This window comes from Mixophyes fleayi, chromosome 5, assembly GCF_038048845.1.
Source record: "Mixophyes fleayi isolate aMixFle1 chromosome 5, aMixFle1.hap1, whole genome shotgun sequence".
NCBI lineage: Eukaryota > Metazoa > Chordata > Amphibia > Anura > Limnodynastidae > Mixophyes > Mixophyes fleayi.
In genome coordinates this window covers 25285281-25303396 of record NC_134406.1, presented here as the reverse complement: position 1 = coordinate 25303396, position 18116 = coordinate 25285281, and the positions used below count along the sequence as shown (strand labels likewise).

The following is an 18116-nucleotide window of genomic DNA, read 5'->3' as shown; positions in this document are numbered from 1 at the left end:
AGATCTCCCCTATTTTCAGCACTATTACATGCAAGTTAACTAAATCTAAACTAAAACTAATATAGCGCTTACTATTAGATCCATTTTGCATAGGCCTTGAATGGCAAGTCTCTGTATCTACCAGGGCCCATCTACCCTACATGGGAGTTCCTGTGATGTCACTTGGTTCCTTTTCATGACAGACGATGATAAGGCGCCAAAGTAGGCACCTTTATTTTACTTAATGGTCTGTGGTTACAATAATTTGCTCTTACAGTGTATTAAATTAATTATGCATGAAATTGTCTGTCTGGAAATCAGACATGCCTCTGTTTTATATGACTATGAACAATCTAATAAACAATCTTGTGTACAGTGTTTATACAGAAGAGTTCATATTGGTGATGTCTCTCAAGGAGCTGCAAATGTGTTTTTAAAAATACAGAAATGTTTTTGAATACACAATTGAAAGTTGTAGCATTCTCCTTTTTTGGGATTCTCGTTTCTTTTTTTTCTTCTTTGTTTTCTCAGTGTTATTTGTAGAATATTCCTTTGTTATATATGTATTTTTTCTGCAAGGAATATGCTGTTTAAAACAAATCAACTCAAACAGAAATGACATAACAGGAAAACATTGCTTTTATGTCGTACATCACTGATTCTAATAATAAAGTGTTACATTACAGGCATCTGTAACTGATGCAGTACATTTAGGATGAATGCCTGTCCCTACTACCCTCTGTAGGGGGACTGTAGATGATGCTTTCACTTCTGACCTAAGTTACTGTGGAACAATGGTGATGCACTGTATCACAGCTGAGTATACCCAAATGACCCCTCTTTCATCCAACATCTGTCTGTTTACTAAGTTGCAGTCTCCAACAATAGTATGTATTGCATGTAATGGCAGCATCATGCATTCCTGATCATTCAGCTGCTTCTAATATATCTCATTTGGACGCCATCATTTTATTCATTATGTATATTGGGTTCACCCTATTAGGCAGCACTGTACAGAGAATATTTAATTATTCACATCAGTCCCTTCTACATTCTCCAGCACACAAACACACTACAGTCCATTATGTTTAGCAGCCACTAGACCTAAATTTTATACTGTGGGAAGAAACTGAAGGAAACCCGCACAAACCGGTGGGAGAACATACAAACTCCAGACAGGTGGTGCTGGTCGGAATCAAACGCATGACTCCCACTTTGAAGACGGCGGCTGCGGTTGATGATGTCATTGACCATGCCAACGCGATTATCGCTGTTGTTAAGGGGGTAATGAAAGTATGCAGCCACGTACAATGTAGAAGCCTTTGTAAACTACATTGTACTGGGTGCATACTTACATAACCCCCTTAACAACAGCGAGAATCGCGTCGGCATGGTCAATGACGTCATCAAGTGCAGCCACCTCCTTACTTCATCGTGATTGGCTGAAGTCGGTGTGAAGAGGAGCCGTCATCAGTGAAGGTCGGGAAGCAGCACTTCGGAATCCTGATGTCGGGGTAGTCAGCATCGATATGCTGACTTCCACCACTGTGAACATGTTGTTCTGCAAAGCTCTGGTCGCTCTACCATGCATTTTATATTTTTGCCCCGGGGTACAATGACACCATATTGGCCTGCTGGCGAGGGGTGGGAGTCAAAATAAAACGATTTGCAGTGCCATGTCCCTTTCCCCCATTTTAACTTGACTTTCGCTTTGGGATCTCCTGGAGGGGTGACTTTCAAAGTGGGCCAGTATGTTGATAATTGTCTCGTCTAACCCCTCCACTCCTCTCCCCTTTCCCTTGACTAAACCCTTCTATCTTCACACTCACCCTAGTGCCTAGTTTAATGTGTCTGGTCATCTAACCATCTACTCCCCCAGCAAAACTTCACCCTTCCCGGTAAGAGGCAGCCTATCCCAACTGTAGCGCTTGTGGCTGAAAGAGAGATCTTGCTAGTCCTTCAAAAGCCCCAAACCCTTCTTTCTACACTAATGTCTCAGTTGCTTATTACTCATCTAAGCTCCCGATGTCTTTTGAGTGTAGCACCTGGCACAGGTGGTATTTCAGAAAATACTACCTTGAAGGTCCTTATTTAAGTTTACATCATAATATCCTGAAATAATTTTCAAGGACCATCCACCAAAGTCTTATTTCATCATTATCATCTATAAATAAGTCGTCTGCGTTCTCATGAATATTGGTTCAACCCAAACAATGGCTGTCTCTTGTGTGCCTAGGCACAGATACACTTTCACAGAGATCTCTGATGTTGGGAATAAAGTTCATTGTATTATATGATCTGAATTGTAATACGCACATAGACTTTTTCCGCGTAACAGTGGCTTGTATTTCAGTGAATATATTGTTAAAAAAAACACCTATTCGTTATCATCATTCACTAAATTAATAAGTGAGAGGTATGAAAGTCATTTGAATTTTAATTAGGATTCATTTAAATGGCTCTTGCATTCATTCTGGACTGTGTGGAATAACTTCTCATCGCCTTAACTATGTTTCTGAAAAAATACAAAGACGCCTGTTCTTTTTGACTAATTTGGACATGTCAAGCTTTGCTTAATTGGACACTGCATTTTCTCCTTGCTCATTGATCAAGGCTTATTTTTTCATGAAAGTATTTCGATACTCTAAGAAACCATCATGTGTAATTAGGCCTGCTGTCCTGCACAGTACATGCGGCTGCAAATTAGCAGAGCATCCTGCCCAGCGAGTAACTGTCTTCTCGCCACTATAACAATGCACATATGCAGTGATTGACGCTCGCCGTTCGGCAGAAGAAGAAACTAAAATGTGGGGGTTTGGCTGGAGAGGTCGAATGACGTAATATCATTGTTTATCATGTTACCAGAATATTGGAGAAAATTATTTTGCTTGTTCTTCTTAAATGGCTGAGGGGCACAAGATATTATTTTGGTCAATGACAAATTACTGTGGGGTATAGTTGTTTGGGTCCCTACTTTGGACTATTGCAGGCGGTAGGAATGAAAGGAAATGTGAGCCAACAGGTCATGGGGTTAGACACCAAAATAAAAAGTTGCTGGTGAGAACCCATTGGAGGACCACTGTCTCTGGATTGGTTAAAGTTTTTCTTCTCATAAATTTGCACAATAAACCTGTCTCATTTACCATCGCTGTGCTAATCTAGCAGACTGCCCTATGCTCGCTCCCAGGCAGGCTTACTCTCTAATGTACACCTCTCCTGCTATGCCATCCTGAGAGATCGCGCAGTGCACTGAACAAAATGCTCTCTCCCAGGTGAACCTGATTCCGTAACTTTGATTTGTGTGCTTACTACATAAACAAAAAATAAGACAAACAACCAAAACTTAAAATTTGGTACTTGGTGTAGTTCACTATGGTAACATTAAATCTGGACATCTACTTACCTCTGATGCCCACTTTACCAGATCCTTTAGGTTCCCCAAAGTGTCCACTGGTCTTTCACTGCTCTCTAATCCAACACTTGCTGGATTCCAACAGGCCCCAGTGCTGATACCCTTCCCCTGTACTTCCCATCCATACAATGAATAGTACACTAACTAGAGGCACTGACACCTTGTGGGTACAGCCCAGTGATAGTAGTATGTAGAAGAGCAGCTTGTATCAGTTGGAACTTTGGTGTATTCAGTAAACTGGGCATCAGAGGTCAGTAAAATGTAGGGTTTAATGTAAATAGTAAATTCTGCACAATCACAGGGCGTACTGATGGGGTTATCAGTTGTGACCTGGCCCATTGCTCTGGTGCCCACGTCCTCTAAGCTCATGGTACGTCCCCTTTTAGCGTCAGTGCTGTTTATCCCCTGCCTTAGTGCAGGGCCATCTTAACATTATGGGCCCCCGGGCAAAGCAGTGCACCGGGGCCCCTAGATATAGATAGATATATATATGTATACAGATACAGATATAGATATATAGAGATAGATAGATGAACATGCTCAGTGACCCTTGTAGGTTTTTTTTGCAGGTTTTTTTTCTTTTGCAGGATTATTTATTCTCATTAAGAGCCCTGCCTATGGGGGCCCCCTTGCCCGTGGGGCCCCCGGGCAGCTGCCCATCGTGCCCAATGGAAAAGATGGCCCTGCCTTAGTGTTGCTGCTTGTAATCTGTGTTAGAATTACCCCGCTCCTTACTGCAAGTTGCCTCTGTTGCTCCTTTGACATGATGCGGAGACCTCAGAGGTGATTAGTGTCAGCCCTTCATACTTTCTTCCCGTGATTGGCGTGAGGAACATCAGACCAGTGAAGGGAACAGTGAAAAATGAGACTAGGGAAAAAAGATACAAATAATATCATTAAAGACTAGGGGGTAAATGTATCAAGCTGTGATTTTTGGCGGGATTTAAAATAGCTGCAAATCACGGAAGATAAGCGGCGATTTGAAGTGCAAAATCGCCATATGTATTAACCAACGATTTTGACTTTCCAAAATCCAATCTCTGGCGAATGTGTAGATTTTAAAACACCTATCTCTCCCATGATATAGTCAAACTCACGGGTGATCAAACACAAACTCGCCTGAGATTGAATTTGTATATTCTCTCCGTGTTTGCGTGGGTTTCCTCCGGGTGCTCCGGTTTCCTCCCACACTCCAAAAAACATACTGGTAGGTTAATTGGCTGCTAACAAATTGGCCCTAGTCTGTGTCTGTGTCTCTGTCTCTGTCTGTGTGTATGTTAGGGAATTTAGACTGTAAGCCCCAATGGGGCAGGGACTGATGTGAGTGGGTTCTCTGTACAGCGCTGTGGAATTAGTGGCGCTATATAAATAAATGGTGATGATGATGATGTTTCAACAAAGGTCAATGTAAAGAAATAAAGTTCTCTACAAACTGACCTGGGGACTCAGTTGGTGAGTAAGTGTGCTGTCCGCCTGCCATGCATACCGCATTACGCCTGCCTCACATTCCCGAATGGAGAACTGGAACAAAATAGGCCATGCCCACGATCCTCCCCTATTTGCCCATATCTATCCCAAAATATACCTCTTTCCCATTAGGATACACCCCTTTTGGCTGCTGACAATTGTTGGCAAATATAGGAAGGGTATCTGAAACTGATCTATGTCCTGTAGATATCTAAATAAGTTTAAAAAAACCCTCTGCTAATTATATATTTATCATTTGGAGGAATGGGGGGGAATTTTGAATAGCCACGCCCCTCCTGCACTCTGATTGGTTGACCCTGGCTAGCCCCGACCTCCCCTTCTCGATGCTTGGACCTCTCAGCAGTAATTTTAAGATATGAAGATTGCTGCTAGGGGAGCCCATTGCCTTGATCGCCCCCTCTGGATTCGCCAGTGTATTAGTCTGCAAACCAATGGAGACACTATAAAAAGGAAAACTAGTTGGTGTTATTACAGGTGACAGTTTCAGACAGGAGTGAAGTTTTTTTTTTTACTTTTCATAAACTTTATGCCTATAGCTGCAATAACATTGTAATGTGCGCCACATTCCGTAAGTAAACAATCTCCAGTACAGCATAGTATACGGGCACAGGGACTGTGTTATTTACATGGATGGCAGGTCTATATTTTCTGCAGGTTAGCACAGTGCGTAATATCTGCACAAAACATGTGAAATAACCATATTCATATAATGATTAGCAATAAAGATAGGAAGAGCAGCATTTACTAACAGTGCTACATTTCATTTTAGCAGTTTTTACAGTTTCACGAAAACATAAATGATCACAGAGAGAAGAAAATATTCTTTGACGCTTAAAACTAGCTGCTGTGCAGAAATTGTTTTTAATCAAGATAAATGCCTTGGTTACATGTTTTTTAATCATTATATACTACAGAAGAGATGTGTTTATGCGGGCGTTGCAACTACTTTACATAAATATTTTCTGTACGAGTGGACAAATGCCTCATTTATGCATGAAGGTAAAAATATGCAGAATATTTTATTTCAGAAGAAGTATAATTTTTTTTGCTGTACTGTTAGCAGCATATGGGATGTTTAGAGGCTGCGGCAAGAAAGTTGTCATGCCGCGCCATGACTTATTCCAGAAAGCCATTGATTTCATGCAAATCAAAAGATTATTTAGTGTCGTAAGACTTGATCTGTGTCAGCTGAGCGCTAGTTTGCATATTCTCCTGACAAACATAGTGCTTGTCCTGAAACCCGCAGACAATTTAATATTCAAGTCATTGCATTGCCGGTTTGGAATATGCAAAGCAACATAATCACATAGAGCTGATGGCACCTTTGTGCAATCCAACCCCTGCTTCAGAAGAATAGTTTGCTCTTGTCGAATGTGGATTTACATGTCCTTTACTATAAATTGGATTATTTTGTTTATTGTATATTTTTATTGAGTCTTGAAGGGGCCCTGGAGAAACGTGTACATCGCTTTCGGAGGCCCCTGCTCTGGCCAGCGCATACACCGTGAAGTTCCTTTTGGGCTTTCAGTCCTGGAACTAAAAGCTCTATGCGGGCTCAGAAGAGAAGAGTTGGGGGCTTCTATAGGTCATGGACTGACATATACGTGTCGCCCCCACTTTTGCATTATTGTCATCGCTCACCCTGCAGTGACAATAGTTCTGACCGGGGTTCAGCATAAGTAGCTCTGGACATCCCTTATACTCATGTTTAAATTGGTGGCTGGGCTTGTTGCGAGGGGAAATGCTGGATGCTGTCCTAATAAACCATGTAGAGAATGCACAGTATCTCTGGCTACTCTTTGCACAGTGGTCTACAGCGGCCTATTCTGAGTCCCCTGTACAAGTGTTGGATAATGCCATATAACTCTTATAGTGCCTGGGACAGGCTCTAAAAAAAATGTAAGACGTCAACAGCTGTCAATTCTCCAAGAGGATTGTGAACAAGAGTCTGGAATCAGAGATCAGTTCAGAACCAAATTGGTGCAGTGGAGCTTGGGGGACCGGCATCAGCAGTAGTCACCAGATTGGGAGTCCGCATTGCATAGTTACAAAAGATTGTGGTCTAATCGCCACTCCCCCTTCACCAACCCCCTGATTCAGCACCTACCACTGTTTGAAGAGGGGGAGCCAGGGGTTTGCCCAGGGAGGGGAGAACATAGCATAGGGTCTGCATTGCCTATAATTTCACATACTCTTTTTGTTGTGTATTGATCATTAGAATGGTCTCTGCATTGGCCCAATGAAGTTTTACTCAACAGGATACCACTGCAGTGTCTACTTACATATGGATAAGGGGACATTGTAGCTCATTGTAAATATGTATATTGTTTGTTGTATATTGTTGTTATTCATTGTTCTCAAATTGAAGCCAGGTGGGTTATAAGTAAGGATCCGGTGTTGTCCAGAATAAAGGTGAGGGGGCTGGAGCTGCATTCATTCGTCCCCCCTCCTTTTTCTACAGGAAGCATGAAACAGCTGGGGACCCTGTGACATCACAAAGTAGTGTAAGCGTTTAATTTCAGCAGGGGTTAACTGTTATCTGATATGATATTTGGAGATGGGGAAGGCCAATTAGTACCCATTGTCCTCCACAGGACTTCCTGAGACATTCTGTCTACAAAACCGCAGAGGAGCTTCTGTGGAATAATGACTCATTGCCACTCCCCCTTCACCAATCCTATGATTCAGCACCTACCACTGTTTGAAGAGGGGGAGCCAGGGGTTTGCCCAGGGAGGGGAGAACACTGTGGAAATTTGACCATAGATATAAGGAGCCACTCCATGGGGGGAGATGATGTTCATTCTGTGATTTGATTCCTGGAAAGTGCAAGGTCTGGTGTTGAGTTGCCGTTCTCTACCAGAGACTTCATATGCAGCTGAGAGAGACCCATGGGCTTTGGGTTCTGCAATTCAAGACAACCAGGTGACTGTAACTCATTAAGTTAGTGGTGTAAGGGAGAGATAATCTGCATGACATTTATTTACTGTGTGTATATAATCTAGTGATTGTATTTATTATAATAAATGTAGTGTTTTACTTTGTAACTGCATTTGCCTGAGTGACTATATGAATCCTAGAAGGTACTGGGTAGGTTTCCCTGACACAGCAAGGCACCCCTGGGTGACCAGCCAGTGTGAAGTGGGTAGAATTAGGCCAGAAAACCCGGTATCTTTACATTTATTTATATAATTATTATTTTATGGATCGTAATCCAGGACTTGCTGTTCTTAATATTTGATATTAGTGGGTATTTTCTATGAACCAAACCAAGAACTGTGCAAATATCCCTGGATGTGTCTGTGTAAAATATATTTTCAATTTGTTTGCAATACTGTTGACTTGAATACAAATGCTTCAAGTAAAGTAAATGACAAACTATGTTTGCTGTAAAGATATGACGGCATCATCTAAAGATAAGTAAATCAACATGTAAACAAAATAAACCCTTTATCTGGTATTGTAGATAAGATACAACATTGTGTTTGTCCTTTAATGGCTCTTATCAGTAGCAGCTCTGTTACAGCGGAGAGAGTCCCTGGTGATCTTTATTAGGTTAATTAAGAGTACAGTATTTGTACAGCCATTGTGTTGTGAAGAAAAATTGGGTTTATTGTAGACTCTATCTGCATCCAATGTAAAATGATTAGATTGCGGTGGTTATTTATACAAATATGCTATTGGGAGTGTGCCTCTGTGCTTCTTACTTAATAATTATAGATTTAAAACAACAGTTCTGAAGGTGGTTGAAAATGTGTAATTAACACTGACATCCCAGAGCAGTTCTCTGTAGGTCTCATTGACAATCGGGATAGATTGACGGGCACTGAAGAGGGAGATGGTAGAGTGTGGTAATTGTAATTGAGTATCACTTACTATAAAAAGATAATATATGTTCATATTTATATGTGTAGCCTTGTTTATGATAAATGACTGGTGTAGTTATAGTTTTTGGAAAGGCAAGCATTTTGTCACTTGTAATAAAATGTATCCGCTAGGGGCTGATTCCATTCAGATCACATTTGACAACTCTTTTGACCTCCAGACGGGAGAAGTTTAAGTGTCACAGAAGGGGGCACATCATCATCATGCCCCGCCCACTGCAACACAATGCCGCCAACCCCTCCATCGCAGCATAAGGGATGGGGCCTTAATTATATAATTCCCAGCCAATCCTGTCATCATGGCCCCCACCCTGGGGTGCGGGAGGGTGGCATTTTCTCCCAGGAGAAATGTGAACATCCCAGACCTTCCAGGAGAATAGACAGTATGATCTTGCTGGACAGAGGAAGGAGATCACACTGAACTTCCTCCTCTTCTAGGTATGCCGCACGACCTCCCTGCACTGTGCAGAGGAAGTCACATGACACGGACGTCAGCTGGTCCTGCTCTGATGAGACCGGGAGCAGCCAGCTGGGAGGCCGCAGAGGAAGGCTTGGCGGGCCACAGGCTGCGTCTACCGCTGCTGTAACCCATAGCAAACAATCCGATTGGTTTGTTTCATTGTCTAAACTGCAGTAGAAAATAACATGACCATTAGATTCTGATTGGTTGCTATGGATAACAGTTTAAAGTGCAGAAATATAAAGTTCCAAAGCCTATCAAAAGTATGGCCAAATGAATCAAAATAACAAAATTATGGGCAGCACTAAAAATAAATAAATAACTCAAAAGTATTGCAAAATAATTACTGCAAAAGATTTTTTTTTTCCAGCCTTTATTCAGGAATGCAGATATCTAATAGGTCACCATTTCGGGGCAAACCAGGGCTATACCTCCTTACCTTAAGTGGCGATAGGAGTGTTGCAGGGGTGAAGGAAAATTATTTTTCATGCGCTCTTTAATACACTTACACTGAAAGCAGGCACACAGTGGTTGATAGCTTCACTCATCCAGTGATTTTTATGCTTCCCTCATTACCGTCCGCTGACATGAAGGAGAAGCAACCAGCAGCTACTTGCTGCTCGTCCATGTCAGTGTTACACCGGCAGTGTGGCGCTTGGTTATGATGTCACACTCCTAGTTTGAGGAACCAGGGATGCCGCCCCCCACTTTCCACCTGCCAAGGTAAGAGTCGGGGGGGGGGGGGGGGGGGTATGGGCGCATCGCCTCCTGAGGCAGGGGGGGGGGGGGCACCAGGGGCACCACCTGCACCGTCCCTGCAGACCACCCATATACTTCATTAACTAATCTCTGTGGAAGAGCTTTAGATAACTTCCTCCGTTTGGGGGGAGTTATACATATTTGCTATATGAGTGGAACATATTTTATTGTACAGTGGTTGTCCAAAGCCGTACAGTCCATTTAAGATACAATGCTAAAAAAATCATGATACGGTCCCTTTAAAGTTTTAGGGCTAGATTTACCAATCAGATTCTAGCTGTCATTTTGTAGAAGGTACTAAATAAATGAAAGCTAGAATCTCATTGGTTGCTATAGGCAACATCCCCACTTTTTCAAACCCGCAGCTTAGTAAATCTAGCCCTTAATGTTGACATGTCACTATACTAATCATTTTGTTTTTCAGTTCACTAAGTATCTTACTAAATAGATGCTGCATTTCTACAAATCTAAAGATAAAAGTGATAAACATAAATGATGCAGTGATAAATATCAGATATCTTTATCAGTATGTGTGTGTCTGACCACAAGGTAGAAATCCTTCACTGCCCTGTTATTGGCTTTAAATCATTACTGTGAGCTCCTGCTATTAGTATTGCTCTAGTAATAATGTATGAAAACCAGAAACGGTTAAGAAAACAATTAGCAATCTAAGTGGATGCATTTCCTGACCTTACCTGATTGCAGAGGGTCAGTAAACACATAAAGATGAAGAATTATCATGTATGTGAATGTCTTAATCATAGCCTAATAATGGTATCCTAATGAAAAAAGAAGTAATCTCCTAGTGTGAGTAAATGTAACATGCACAGAATAAATTACACTCTTATGCGAATAGATGTGAAAGGTGGGACATTGGCGTCATACAGAAGCAATCTCGTTTTTTATTTTTTGGCGTATTATTATTAATATTATTATTGTTTATTTGTAGGGCGCCACAAGGTTTCCGCAGCGCCACAAACAGTAGACTATACAGTAGACTATACAGGGTAGAACAGTACAGAACAATAAACACACAGTACCAGTACTTCAGAAACTCCGGGAGGGCAGATGCAGTAGAGACGGAGCAGAAGAACAGGTATGGAGACTGGAGGGAAGAGGACCCTGCTCATTCGAGCTTACATCCTAAGGGAGGGTAAACAAAGTCAGGCACAAAAGGGAGCCAGTGAATCAAAGGGGAGAGAGAAGAGGGGTCAAGGGAGGATGAGCAGGTTAAATGGAAGGTTGGGTAGGCCTTAAGGAACAGGTGAGTTTTAAATGCCCGTTTGAAGGAGCACAGATTGGGAGAGAGACGGATGGAGCGAGGGAGGTCATTCCAGTGAAGGGGGGCAGCACGGGAGAAGTCTTGGATTCGAGAGTGGGAAGAGGTTATCAGAGTGGAGGAGAGGCGGCGATCATTGGCCGAGCGCAGGGAGCGGGCAGGAGTGTGAATGGAGAGGAGGTTAGAGATATAAGGGGCAGTAGACTAGGAGAGAGCCTTGTAAGTGGTGGTAAGGAGTTTGAAAAGGATTCTGTAGGGGAAGGGGAGCCAGTGTAAGGCGAGACAAAGTGGAGAGGCGGAGAGGCGTGAGAGGAAGATGAGTCTTGCAGCCGCATTGAGTATAGAGCGGAGGGGGGCAAGGTGAGAGTGGGGGAGGCCAGTAAGGAGAAGGTTGCAGTAATCGAGGCGGGAGATGATGAGAGCGTGGATGATAGTTTTGGTGGCATCCTGAGAGAGTAAGGGACGGATGCGGGCAATGTTACGGAGTTGGAAGCGACAGGCTTGGGTGAGGGATTGAATGTGGGGGGCAAAAGAGAGAGAGGAGTCGAGAGTGACACCCAGGCAGCGGAGTTGGGTGACAGAGGAGATAGTGGAGTTATTGACAACGATAGAGAGGTCATGGTGGGATGAGAGTCTGGGCGGGGGGAAAACAATGAGCTCAGTTTTTGAGATGTTAATTTTAAGAAAGCGTGAGGACATCCAGGAGGAGATGGTTGAGAGGCAGTCAGTCACACGAGAGAGGAGGGAGGAGGAAAGATCGGGAGATGAGATGTAGAGCTGAATATCATCAGCATAAAGGTGATACTGAATACGTAGTTGCATTATAGGCCAGTAATAGGCATTAGGCATCTCTAGAGCCTCCACCTGCACTAACCCGCTCCATCCTGGTCTAGGGGTCTATTTACCATTGGTGGGCAGTGGGCGTTGTAGATATAATTATATATCACTGCCTAGCTCTGATTTCTTCTGCTTTAACTACTTGATGTATTGGAAGAAGAGCTGTAATAGCCATTCTTCAGAGAACACAGCATACTTGCCCACTCTCCCAGAATGTCTAGGAGACTCCTGAATTTCCAGGTAGGTTTCCCAGACTCCCGGGAGTGCAGGGCATTCTCCCTCTTCCTGCCCACTTCCTAATGAAGTGGGCAGGTTGGGAGTCTCCATGACACAATTTGCGATGAATCACTTTGGCCCCACCCCATTTGCGTTATTACGTTGCAGGGAATGGGCAACAATGGTGCAATTTGCTGTCCCCCACCCCCTTCTGTTCTCACATTTCACCAGCTCTCCAGGATCTCCCGGGGTCGAAGGGTGAAAAGTTGGTAAGTATGGAAAACAGCTATTCACTCATTCCAGCTTCATAAATAGAGCAGTAAATGTCTGATTTGTTTGTCATAGCTTATATCACATGGTGGCTCAGTGGTTAGCACTTCTGCCTCACAGCACTAGGGTCATGAGTTCAATTCCCGACCATGGCCTCATCTGTGTGGAGTTTGTATGTTCTAATCGTGTTTGCGTGGGTTTCCTCTGGGTGCTGCGGTTTCCTCCCACACTCCAAAAACATACTGGTAGGTTAATTGGCTGCTAACAAATTGACTCTAGTGTGTGTCTGTCTATGTGTCTATAGATACATATTAGGGAATTTAGACTGTAAGCTCCAATGGGGCAGGGACTGCTGTGAGTGAGTTCTCTGTACAGCGCTGCGGAATTAGTGGCGCTATATAAATAAATGGTGATGATGATGATGATGATATCACTTGCTTACAATACCTGCTGGTATGTTATTACAGATGGGAGTCTATTCTTCCTTGATTACATGTGTAACCTGATACACTTCAGGGAATGCGAGACACAGCCCTCCAGTCTTCAGAAGTGCATTTCATCATCCTTCATCTCACTAATAAGAGAAAAAAATATGTTTAAACGAAGAAAGCAACACCTATCTGTAATAACATACCAGCAGGCATATTAAACAAGTGTTACAAGTTATAACAAATAAATTTGACTATAAAGCAGGACGGAGCTGGGGGCCACTGGTGATGGCTCGGAGGGCCACATGTGGCCCTAGCGTTACCCATCAATGTACTAGAGGGTCTTCAGTTACTACTGGGCATCTCAGCGTGATGATGAGCAGGTGGCTGCAAATTAAGTTGAAATACATGGGCTGTGATGTGCATTTGGTGGAGCGATATTTTGCTACTTCTCCCGGGCTATAGAATGTTAGTAATAGAGCTTCTCAAAATGTGCCCTGTCCACCCCTTTACCTCATTACAATGGTCTCCCTCCACAAAATCAAATCTACTTTTTGTACTGCTCCAAACAAAAGAGGCGCATTAGTGCACAAGTCTGTACTTTACTAGAGACTCTACCGTTCCACCCTACTCTGCTCCTCAGCCTGTGCACACGTGGCCCTCCCAGACTCCCCAGCGTGCAGGTAATTCTGCCAGAGACCGCTTATTGCCGCGAGGTGGGCGGGACTCTGATACAAATTCGACATCCAGTACCTCGGACCTCCTCTTTTCTTACCTCACCTCCCATCTCCTGAAAGTCTTAATATACTTGTCTGCAATTATAGAAATGTATTATACACATTTATTATGCAGCAAAGTTAATACATCAGTTTGTGAGAAGTGGGGCACTTCAGTAATAAATCCAATAAATGGAACTGTACAGTGCATCAAACGTGCACATGCTTTAACTATACAAAGGTTTTCATGCTGTTGGCAGGAACAGCTCATCAAAACACGTGTGCACTTTGTATGTGCTAGACACAGGGCCAGATTAAGGGAATGGAGGCCCCTGGGCTAAGGGGGTCACCATTCCCCCGTGAGGATCATCCTCCCGCGGCCCCCCTGTGAGCCGCCCCTCCCCTGTGAGTCGCCTGTTGCCCTCCACCCAAGCGCTTACCTCTTTCTGTTGTCCTGTCACTGTAGTCCTTCCTCGACGTGCTGTAAGCTCCTTACTGTGGAGATCTTGTGAGAGTGAGACTCTTGAGATATCCTCAGTAAGGAGATTACTGAGCGCCACGGAGGGACTACAGTAACAGGCTCAGCAGCATTGATCGGGCCGGGGGCGCCCCCACCCCATCGCGACCAATAATGCCGCTGAGCACTGTCAAGGGCCCCCTGGATGCCCGAGTCCCCTGGGCTGTAGCCCAGTTAGACCTCGGGTTAATCCGGCCTTGGCTAGCCAGGGTCCCATTAATAATGAGCTTTACTGGCCAGTTTAATAGTGGGGACACACGGACATAACTGACTTGAAATTGATCACAGTAGGCACTGACCCATTACTATTAAATCACTTGTTTCATAAGGTGCCATAGTGCTCAACAGCATCGGACAGTTATGAAACTATAGCATAGATAATATAGAATTATAATGCAGCTAACAATTAATAATAATAGTTTGACTCTGTTCCTGTTTTTCTGACAATGAAGCTGTTACTTTGTGTTTTTGAGCTGCTTAGCACAAGAAATGAAAGTGACTTTAGTCTGTGCGGTTGGCGTTGTGCTGGTCAGGAGGTAATAATGAGCCACTAGTCTACAAAGCAGCTGTATAATACTGTCCGTAAGACATCCAGGGAGTTGCAGTACTCGCCCAGCTTAATAAGATAATGTGACCTCAGCACTGGAAGGATTAATTGGCAGCAAATAGCAGTTTGTTCATTGCTGATCTTCATCATGTTTTTATAGGGAATATTAACTTATGACCAAGCCATTATTTTAACTGCTTTTTCTCCCTGTTAATTAACTAACATTCACGGAGGAAGTAAGTTATTATTATGTTACTAGAGGTAACCACAAAAACTCTGATTACAATTGGCTGATTGTAGCCCTTGATTTTATAGACCTGAGTAATTAAAGTATGCTAACTAAGCATGTGATAATACTTATTATGTTTACTAATTATACTGGTTAAAGCTACATGGCGTACAATACATGGTACAAAATGTTTTCACGCCCTCCGTTGTCCTAGGAGAAGGGTGTAGAGTGTCCAATCTGCTTGGAATTTGGAATGGACTGGATTCTGCGAATGTGCATTTAAAAAGATCCCACTGCCTTGTTAGTGCTGGGAGCCAAAACATGTGCAGGGGGCCAACCCAGGAGACAGATGACCAAGCCCCAATACAAATTGTAAGCCCATGTGTATCTATTTAGCTGCTTGCTAGGTGTGTTATATTGTGGGTTGAAGATGAGCAAAATTTTCCAAGATGTTCTGTGAAATATTGAACTCGTGACGCATTTCGACAGGACTTTTCACGCATGTCACTGGTGGAATTTGGCCTAAAGTATTTCCAGGCCTATCACAACTACATGGTTCAATTAATTGCCTATCATTGCCCCAGCTTTATTCAAAGACTCTAAATTCTGCGTAATTTGATTGTATAAAACAATGTGGAGTGGCAGAGCAATAGTGCGACTCTAAAATTCCACAACTTTGCATATCTGTGAAACATCCTGTTCTACCGCGATTTTGCCTCTATCGATTGTAGACCATATCAAATATTGTTAAAACATAATTATAAATAAACACAGATAATGAGGTGCTGTTTACCTATGATCCTGCACAGTGTATTTAATATTTTGTGAAGTTCCCTTGGAAGTACAGAGATCAATGAATCAAAAGCCACTTGACAGACTGACTAATTCTATAACTACTTATAAGATTTTTAAAGTACAACTTCTCAGCTTTTAAGTGCATTTTTCCCAGCACTGTATTTTAAAATAAATGTATATAGGAACGATTACAGCAACTAGCAAGGTATTTTTATCTTATTGTTAGAATTAAATTGCAGCTCAACAAATATTTTCTTGCTTACTTTTCTTTCCCCCCTGTAAATTAGATGAAATATTTGGAGAGTGCTTGTTCTGGATTTTCGATTTGCAAAATGCATTTAAGTCGATCATATTTTCCATCCATTAAGAGCTTTGTGAAATTACCGTCACCACAATACTGCTGTATACTAACCAGGTCTCTCTGTGTTTTACCTACAGCTTTACAACAAGCTGAAGTGTGACGATCCTCCCCTCCTGGAGCACGTTGGGCAGATACTCGGCGAGTTGGGCGGAGAAGAAGTCTTGGGAGACTCTGATGCGGAAGACGCCCCGCTGGAGAGTATTAAAGATGATTTTGTGCAAAGTAGCGAGGATGAAGCGATGGAGGCCTGAAGTTTTTATTAGATAAATAAATCTTTTGTCGATTAACAGAATTTAACCTCTAGTGTTCAGTTACTGAGTGGGGTCTTTATCATTGATATTATATTTTTGTATGTAATCCTGTATATGTTAAATATTAAAGCATGCCTGATTCGCTGGCTATAAAAGAGGTGGGGCTTAAGCAAAAGTGGGTGGAGTTTTACCAAAGGTGTGCCTTTGTGTGAGGAGATTGTCAGAGCAGGGGAGGGGCTTATTGTGTCCCGATTTTGTGATTCTAAGCTCCCGTCAAGACTGTACAGCATTAAAGCAGTGAGTTATGTGGGAATATAGCCCAGAATCGAGCATAGTGCAGTCTGATAGTTTGATGTGGGAGACAAGCCAGGCTATCAGCATCTAGAGCATAAGGCATTATGTATACCTCCCAACCGTCCTGAGTTCAGTGGGACAGCCCGTTTTAGGGATGGAGGTATCTAATGACCACGCCCCCCAGTGATGGTGCCACGCCCTCATCATATGACCACACCTCTCTGTGATGTTGCCACACCCCTATCCTGATGTGGCCACGCCCCCTGTCCCGATGCCGGAGGCAGACATGTTTAGAGGCATGCATTATGTATCAATGCAAACATCAAAACAATATATATATTATACCAGGTAAACCATATTTCCCCTTAATGGTTGGTTTTTAATTTATCGTTCATATTTATTGATATTAATCACAATCCTCATAAACATTGTGGGGAAGGTGCACCCACACATATATATCAATTGACCAAAAAAAAAAGGGTGTAAGAAACAGAAAATGTGCAGAAATGGGCACACAAAAGGTTTGAAGTTAATAAAATATTCTTACAATATTGATATGCATTAAAATTATTCTCAGTTATTCCCGAGAACACAATTTATTTTTTTTACAAATATTAGATCTAAGTTTATTAGTGAAATAATCCACCTCTGACGTCGATATTCAGTGACAGCTGCGGGAGAGAGGTGGATGCTGGGTTCCGGCGTCGCGCGGATTGGTAAGTTTCTGTGTTCTTTCTTTTTTCTATGGCTGGCCCGCGGCACCCCAGTGACAGCGCCGTGGCACCCCTGGGAGCTGCAGCGCACACTTTGGGAACCGCCGGTATATGGAGTCCTGTTATTCACTCTGACCCTGCTTCTATATCTTATCTTTGACTACCCTTTGTATGGTGGTCCTACGATTACTGACGTGAATAGACTGACTTGTTTTTTTGCTGGTTTTTCCCTACCTAACTGGCATAACGTCTAGGATTGATACAAAGTATTTTGTTAAAGAGTGAGCGGCCCACGTTGTATCGCCTACCGTGTGTGCGGCTTTATCCTTAACAGAATACTTTATATCAATCCTAGAAGTTATGTGTAATTCATTTTACTCTTAGTTGTTGCTGAATTTGATTTCAGCCATGCACAAGCATGCTCTGGGTACACGGACCACTTTACTGCAGGGTGTCATAGTAACCTCATGGGCTGCTGTAGCTATGATGATGTTACAATGGTCAAGAGCGTAACTGTAGGTATAGGAGCCTAAGCCACTGCTATGAAGCCCATCAACTTGGGGGCCTTATGTAGGGTATACATAAAAAAAATCACGAGTTTTTTATTATAATGAAAGCACAGCTGTCCACATTTAATTATAATATTAAGAAACACAGAAACAGGATGTGCCCTGAGACATCAT

At 42.8% G+C, this 18116-nt stretch overlaps 1 protein-coding gene across 2 annotated transcripts in view; it reads left to right on the top strand.

The window, feature by feature from the left end:
- LOC142158167 (uncharacterized) overlaps window positions 1-16467 on the top strand; it is a 307129-nt gene extending 290662 nt beyond the window's left edge. For both annotated transcript variants that reach the window (XM_075211864.1, XM_075211863.1), the window contains one exon: window positions 16253-16467. In XM_075211864.1, the coding sequence (XP_075067965.1) occupies window positions 16253-16426 (174 nt within the window). In that variant the 3' untranslated portion in view covers window positions 16427-16467. The remainder of the gene's footprint in view (window positions 1-16252) is intronic.
- The last annotated feature ends 1649 nt before the right edge of the window (window positions 16468-18116 follow it).